The sequence below is a fragment of the Alosa sapidissima genome, chromosome 11 (assembly GCF_018492685.1).
Source record: "Alosa sapidissima isolate fAloSap1 chromosome 11, fAloSap1.pri, whole genome shotgun sequence".
In the NCBI taxonomy this organism is placed as follows: domain Eukaryota; kingdom Metazoa; phylum Chordata; class Actinopteri; order Clupeiformes; family Clupeidae; genus Alosa; species Alosa sapidissima.
In genome coordinates, this window is record NC_055967.1 from 36219180 (window position 1) to 36226679 (window position 7500).

At 44.4% G+C, this 7500-nt stretch overlaps 2 protein-coding genes across 3 annotated transcripts in view; one reads left to right on the forward strand and one right to left on the reverse strand.

The window, feature by feature from the left end:
* The window catches only part of vwf (von Willebrand factor), a 45750-nt gene extending 45578 nt beyond the window's left edge, over positions 1–172 (reverse strand). Inside the window, 1 exon segment of the mRNA XM_042109261.1 lies at positions 53–172. The gene's annotated coding sequence lies outside the window, so the exon portion shown is untranslated.
* A 2345-nt stretch (positions 173–2517) lies between these two features.
* Positions 2518–7500, forward strand: part of cd9a (CD9 molecule a) — a 29887-nt gene continuing 24904 nt past the window's right edge. The window contains exons 1-2 of one of the 2 annotated variants that reach the window (XM_042109313.1): positions 2518–2937; positions 5213–5315. In XM_042109313.1, the coding sequence (XP_041965247.1) occupies positions 2869–2937; positions 5213–5315 (172 nt within the window). In that variant the 5' untranslated portion in view covers positions 2518–2868. Of the gene's footprint in view, positions 2938–4241; positions 4262–5212; positions 5316–7500 lie in introns of those variants that run through there. The other variant, XM_042109314.1, reaches the window with a different exon arrangement.

Here is a 7500-nt window from a genome sequence, read left to right on the forward strand (position 1 = left end):
GTGTGTGTGTGTGTGTGTGTGTGTGTGTGTGTGTGTGGATGGGTGGACTTACCTCTGTGTGTGAAGGAGAAAGTTGCAGGTGTTGCTCCTTCAAATTCCCACAATTACCCTAATAAACACACTCACTCACGCTCTCATACACATCCAAGTCTCTCACACACAGAATCTGGCCTTGGAGAAGAAGACTGATTTTATACCCCAGCAGAGGAGAAGGGGGGGGTGTGGGGGGGGTGGGAGGGGGTGGGGGGGGGGGGGGCAGAGGAAGAACAGGGGAAAGGGGGCACGATAAAAGAAAAAAAACGAGTGTGATATCCGGCTCTCCCCTACTCTGTCCACCTCTCTCCTTCTCTCTTCCCTCCCTCTCTTTCTCTCACTCTCTCTCTCTCTCTCTCTCTCTCTCTCTCTCTTTCTTTCTCTCTCTTTCACTCTCTCTCTCTCTCTCTCTGGGCACACAGTCATTAAGAACAATTGGAGGAAGTCTGGGTACAGAGGAATTGATGGATTAGTCTAGCAGTCACAAGAGATAAGACAGAACACACACACACACACACACACACACACACACACACACACACACGCGCACACACACACACACACATGCATATGCGGGTGCGTGCGCGCGCACACACACACACACACACACACACACACACACACACACACACAGACACACTTAGAAAAACACAGATATAATTATACACAGCAACACACAACACATCCCAAGCACACATATCAAGGTCACATAAAGCAAAGGCCTCAAGATCACATAAAGCAAAGGCCTCACATGATAAATATACCCCAGTCACCTACAGCCAACGCACCAGTGCCAAACTAAATATGGGGCTCACAGAGTCAAACATGAAGGCAGGTTCCATGTGAACTGATTGATTTTATGTGAGGCAGGATTGCGTAACCATCCATCACACTGTCATCAAACCCACTGCCAAGAACAAAGTGTGAGAATATCACCCTGCACCCTGCATGCCCACAAACATGTTACCGTAACGCCAGCGGTCTCAAACACACTGTGTGTGTGTGTGTGTGTGTGTGTGTGTGTGTGTGTGTGTGTCTGTGTGTGTGTGTGTGTGTGTGTGTGTGTGTGTGTGTGTGTGTGTGTGTGTGTGTGTGTGTGCGTACGCGCAGGTGTGGCCCTGTGTCCGGTCTAGATTTAACCAGGTGTACTAAGGGCCAAATCCCTCAAACTGGAGCCAAAGGGGCATCATAAGGAACATCATTCTACATGTAAGCCTGTAATACTCCACTAGATAGGAGGTTGTACTGCACTGTAAGTGATTTGAGGAACATCATTCTACATGTCAGCCTGTAATACCAGAAGCGTGCGGTCCATATGGCATATGGACATGTCAGCCTGTAATACTCCACCATACACACCAGGTGTTTTAGGACCGAGGTAAGATACCAGCTATATGGTCAAGCTGATCTACCTGAGTGATCCAGGGCAAATCCACAAAATCCATATTGTATCTGCACTTCAATCACACGCTGATCAGACTAATAGATCTCAACTGGATCAATCTGATATTCATAATTGAACAGCTGTAACCAGACAGGTGCATGCTGGGAAATTTGCATTAAAGCACCACCTTCCAAACATCACCAACACAGCCCAGAAGAAAAGCTGGCTAACATATTAACTTGTGTTATTTGGCAATATTGTCTTTCCCTGTTTGACTAAAATGGGCAGAAGCCATTTTTGAAGATGGTTTTAGTCAATAAAGGCTATGTTTTGGCTGAAATAGGTAGTCTGGCATCATACCTCTTCCGTCTCCCCAGTTCTATATAATACCTCCATGCCTGAAACCTCATATGGCATATGTTTTTCAGTTCTATATAATACTCCAAGCCTGAAACTTCATATGGCATATGTTTTTCAGTTCTAATACCTCCAAGCCTGAAACCTCATATGGCATATGTTTTTCAGTTCTATATAATACCTCCAAGCCTGAAACCTCATATGGCATATGTTTTTCAGTTCTATATAATACCTCCATGCCTGAAACCTCATATGGCACATGTTTTTCAGTTCTATAAATTTCAACATCAACCTTTGTGTGTGTGGAGTACACAGTATATGGGTGGAACCCATTGTTTTCCCTTCATCACCATGTATGTAAACATTTTATTAGTCTCTTGAGCAGAGAATGGGGGAGGGGTTCTTTAAGACAGGAATGGCAGTCAGTCACACATGAGACATCATGCTCCAAGTGTGAGGAGATTTCTGTCACCCATATGTGGACTTTTACCTCACAGCCAGTCCGCCAAGAATAAAACATGTGATGCAGGATATTGTATTGAGTGAATGAATGAATGAGTGAGTGTGTGAGTGTGTGTGTGTGTGTGTGTGTACATGTATGTGTGTGCGTTTTCCCTTTGGCGTGTTGTGTGAGTGTGCTGCATCTTATGAGCACCGTGTGTCGCTCGCCTTTCCCATGTATTGATCGCTGGCCGGGTGACGTCATTCTCATGAAGCCTGGAACCGGCGTTGTAACGCACGCGGGATATGAGGGATGGTTGGACAGTAACGGCACGCGGGATATGCGGGATGGTTGGACGGTAGAGGTGTAAGTGACTGCTGGACTGGTGATGTCATCATAAACAAACCACGTGAAATCGATTCTATGAATAAATGAAAAAAGAATAATTGTCGACTTCGTATAGATCGAATAAGAAGGAGCGAGAGAGGAGGAGAGATCGAGGGAGACAACTTTAATGTGAGGCGCGTGCAGAAGAAAGCGCAATCAAGCAGAGACGGACGGAGGCAACTGAGCAGTGGGTTTCGGTCGCTCAGCGCGTGCAGATATTGCAGAAGCGGCAGCAGCACCGGATCCTGAGCACGCGAACTGTGTGATGGCGGCGCTGACGGGAGGGGAGATGTGTGTCAAATACCTCATGTTCGCATTCAATTTCATATTCTGGGTGAGTGTTTTGATAGACTTTAGGGGCTGCTTTTGTGATGAATGGACTGTTCTGGGACACACGCACAAATACACACATGCAAACACACACACACACACACACACACGAACACATATAGCCTACATACATACATACATACATACATACATACATATTATCCCATCAATATGTTTTTACTCTGTTATTGTGTAATTGATTTCTGTCGGTAGTTTCACTGTAAAGGTTATCATGGAATTATAGCAAGGAGTGCACAGCTGACCTGGTTCCAGCACACTCTCCTCTTCCTCCTCCTCCAGGTTTATGTGGGCCACGCGCGGCCCAATTGTCTAATCTGAGGTTCTATTTATAGCTCACGGTAATCCCACGAGCAAACTCAGATTACATGGCAGTACAGTATGTGTGTGTGTGTGTGTGTACTGTGTGTGTGTGTGTGTGTGTGAGAGAGATAGAGAGGGCAATGTGCATGCCCGTGTGCGTTTGAGCGTTTGAGAGAGAGGGCGCGCGTGCATGCGTAATAGGTGAAAAACCAAATGAGAGAACGAGGAGAATAGAGGAGGCGCTCTGATATCACCAACGAATGATGCATTATTCAACCAAGCCCCCTATAGCTCTCTCTCTCTCTCTCTCACACACACACAAACACACACAGGCTACACACGCATACACGCACAATTAGAGATAAAGAGAGGGAGAGGTTTTAATGTTTAATTTCTTAATGTTTAATGTTTTATTGTTTAATTTCAACGTGTTTATTGACATGAAAACAGTTCTTGTGTTCCCATTTAGGCTACATGTCGTTTGTTCCGCCCTCTCACCCATGATGAACATGGCGGGCACTCACGAACAGAACTAGAACTGTGACGTGTGTGAAGAATGCAGTCGCCTACTGTATGCTCAAATTTGTTAAATGGAGAGAACATATACAATTGTTTACTATATGTTATTTCTTGAAATAGGCACTTTATGGAGGCAGAGTCAGGCCTGAATGCAAACTTTATTCAATTTAATTTGGTAGCTGCCGTGTAGCCTTATCATAAATAGGCTGCCCAAGGCAAATCAGTCGTTATGCTCACACTGACACACAATAGCGTACTGACAAATGCTGCATTATCAACCGTTTCCGCCCATTTTACCTGAGCACCGTGCAACTGCTGAATTTACTTTCGGTTTTCTCACTAGAAGAGCTGGTAGGCAAACGGATTCTAACGTTCTAACGCTAAGCGTAAAAAGTTATCTTTTGTCGACTCGACTTGCTAGTTTAACAGGAGTATCATGGGACTGTTAATGATTGTTGTTCTTTCTGTGCAGGGTATGCGCTTATCTGGTAAGAATGTGTTTTGTGTAGAAGGCGATTTTGTACTTAAAACTGCCACTCATGTGAACCGCTTAGTGTTTGCATCAAATTATAGCTGCAGTTTCCTTTCAACTGCATACACAGACATGTGCGTTCAACAAAACAGCATTGAGCTAGTTAATTGTAACGTGGAGACTAGGCTACTAACTAAATTTATATATATATATATATATATATATATATATATATATATTATAAATAATAATAAATAATTATAAATAAATATTATTATACTATATTAAAGTCAACATTATGTAGAACATTACACTAAAAAGGTTAGTTCTTGTAGATGTGGCTTCTGCGTGTGCAGTGTGCAGCCATATACACAGGCAGAGCAAGTAGCAGGCACAGGTCTGAACTGAATACCATGGAATTGTATCTAGAGTGTTTTGAATCCGAGACGTTGTGAGGGGAAAGTTTAAGCTTATGCAAGAAACTGCAGTCGGAAAGGAAAACAGATTTGGAACTGACCTCGGATGTATTTTTATTTTTATTTTTTTTTACATTTCCAGCAAATTGTGTCGCACTCCCTTTTAGCGAGTTAAGCATAAGCACGCGCATGGCCCAATTTTAATATCCAGAACAAGGTCATATCAGAGAGGGAGGGCGAAATGAAAAGTAGAGAGTGTGTGTGCGTGTGTGATCTTTCAACTGGAAAACTGTAAAGCGGGGTGAATATGACTGATATTGCCAGCCATTGTGCGCAATATAGTGATAGTTTTTGTTGCTTGTGTCTCCCTCTCTCATACAGTAGACACCGTCATTACATAGCATACATTAATCTGAGTACCCAGAAGTTCGCGTCATGCTGAAGCATACATGGTGTCCTTATATGAGCCCCAATCTCTCCCCCCCCCCCGCCCTCTCTCTCTCTCTCTCTCTCTCTCTCTCTCTCTGTGTGTGTGTGTGTTTCATGGGTAGTTGGCAGGCTCGGCTGTGTTTGCTGTTGGACTCTGGCTCCGGTTTGACGCCAAAACCAAAGGCCTGTTCGAAGGAGAGGGCTCACCTTCTGTCTTCTTCACAGGTGAGCCAGTGTGTGTGCGTGTGTGCGTGTTTGTGTGTGTGTGTGTGTGAGTGTGTGTGTGTGCGTGTTTGTGTGTGTGTGTGTGCGTGTGTGTGTGCGTGTTTGTGTGTGTGTGTGTGTGAGTGTGTGTGTGCGCGTGGGTGTGTGTGTGTGTGGCAAAACCATGTTTCAGCATAATAATCTACACATGCATATCTCTGCATGTCTCACACCCTCAATCACAACACCCGAAGCTCTTCAGAAAGATTCAGTTTGATGACTAGAAGAACATTAGAAAGATTCAGCAATATGCAATATGCAATATTGGCAATACTGCATAGTTGACCTTTAATCCTATGAAGAAGTGGCATAAAGTGGCAGGCTATGTAGTTTATATGCATGTTTGTACACAGACATGGACATTCACACATATTGATGAATTGTTGCACCAGGGCATTGAGAATGGATTATCATATCAATTGATTATCATATCATCTGTATATGAGATCATTATCTGTATATTCATCATTATGTACACAGTCTATAGTGTACCATGATGGCATCTTACTCAGATGTGAGTCATTCAAGCAGGTCAGTGAACAATGACATGTTGCTCTTTTCTGGGAGGGCTTTCCCAGCTTTGCTCTTGCACTGTAAGATAAGCTTGAGAGGGTTGGCAAGCAACTCAGGCACCCAATATGGAAGCAGAAAGTGTTAGAGGAAAGGGCAACAGTTGTGATTTTTTCTCTCAAGGTAAACATTACATTACATTACATTTAGCAGACACTTCTTGACCAAAGTGACTTACATATGTCAGCTATATTACAAGGGATCACATTGTCCCCGGAGCAACTTGGGGTTAAGTGCCTTGCTCAAGGGCACAACGGTGGAAGCTGGGAATTGAACCGACTACTTTCAGGCTACTGCACGCTAGCCCAGCTCCTTAACCACTACACTACCACCACCCTACAGGCTACTGCACGCTAGTCCAGCTCCTTAGCCACTACACTACCACCACCCTACAGGCTACTGCACGCTAGCCCAGCTCCTTAACCACTACACTACCACCACCCTACAGGCTACTGCACGCTAGCCCAGCTCCTTAACCACTACACTACCACCACCCTACAGACTACTGCACGCTAGCCCAGCTCCTTAACCACTACACTACCACCGCCCAACATTTTATAAACATTTAGTCTGCAGGTGAAGAGCAGTCTAAACACTCTGAAAAGACTTCAGGAAGCGGGAGACAGGCAGACATGTGTGTGTGTGTGCGTGTGTGTGTGTGTGTGTGTGTGCGTGTGAGTGTGCGTGCGTGTGTTTGTGTGCATGTGTGCATGCGTGTGTGTGTGCGTGCGTGCTCTCTATGTCTGTCCATCAGAGGGCATCGGGCTGGACGTCTCTAGCACGGCCTGTGTGAGCCGCAGCTCAGAGTCCATCACACATTCAGCGCTTCATTTTGCCTTTGGTGTGTGCAGCTTTGTGAATTGTTTGTACGCTTTTGAAGATTCAGGAAACCTGTGTAAGCAGTTAAAAAAAACTGTACACGTGTTTTTTGCATCAAGGGGAAAGGGCTTTGTGTGTGTGTGTGTGAGTGTGAGTGTGTGTGTGTGTGTGTGTGTGTGTGTGTGTGTGTGTGTGTGTGTGTGTGTGTGTGTGTGTGTGTGTGTGTGTGTGTGTGTGAATGCATGCATGTGTGGGTGTGTGGTTAAGTGATGTAAGATTTGCAGTCGGAAGCTAATCTTACATGCCAAAGGAGTGTGTGTAAAGTGCGCATGGGAGTGCGTTGTGTTGTGTTGATTTTCTCTTTTTTTTCTAAAGTTCAGTGGTGCTTGTGTTCTTGGTTTCAAACTGTTCAAACCGCTCTCAGTATGAGTCAAGTCAAGTCAAGTTCAAGTTAAATTCAATGTGCTTTACAAAAACAAAACAATTATAACAAATAAAAGCATAGAAGGGCAATATAGTCAAAGAATAGGTCAAAAGGGGGGCGTTGTGGTGCAACAGGCTACATCGCCCATACCATGTACGGGTCCAAGTGCCCACGGGGACCCAGGTTCGAATCCAGCCTGCGGTCATTCCCCGAACCCACCCCATCTCACTTCCTGTCTATCTTCACTGTCCTATCTAAATAAAGGCAAAAAATATATACTTAAAAAAAAAAAAGAATTCAAAAGATAAAGATCATAATAAAAAGAAAACATAA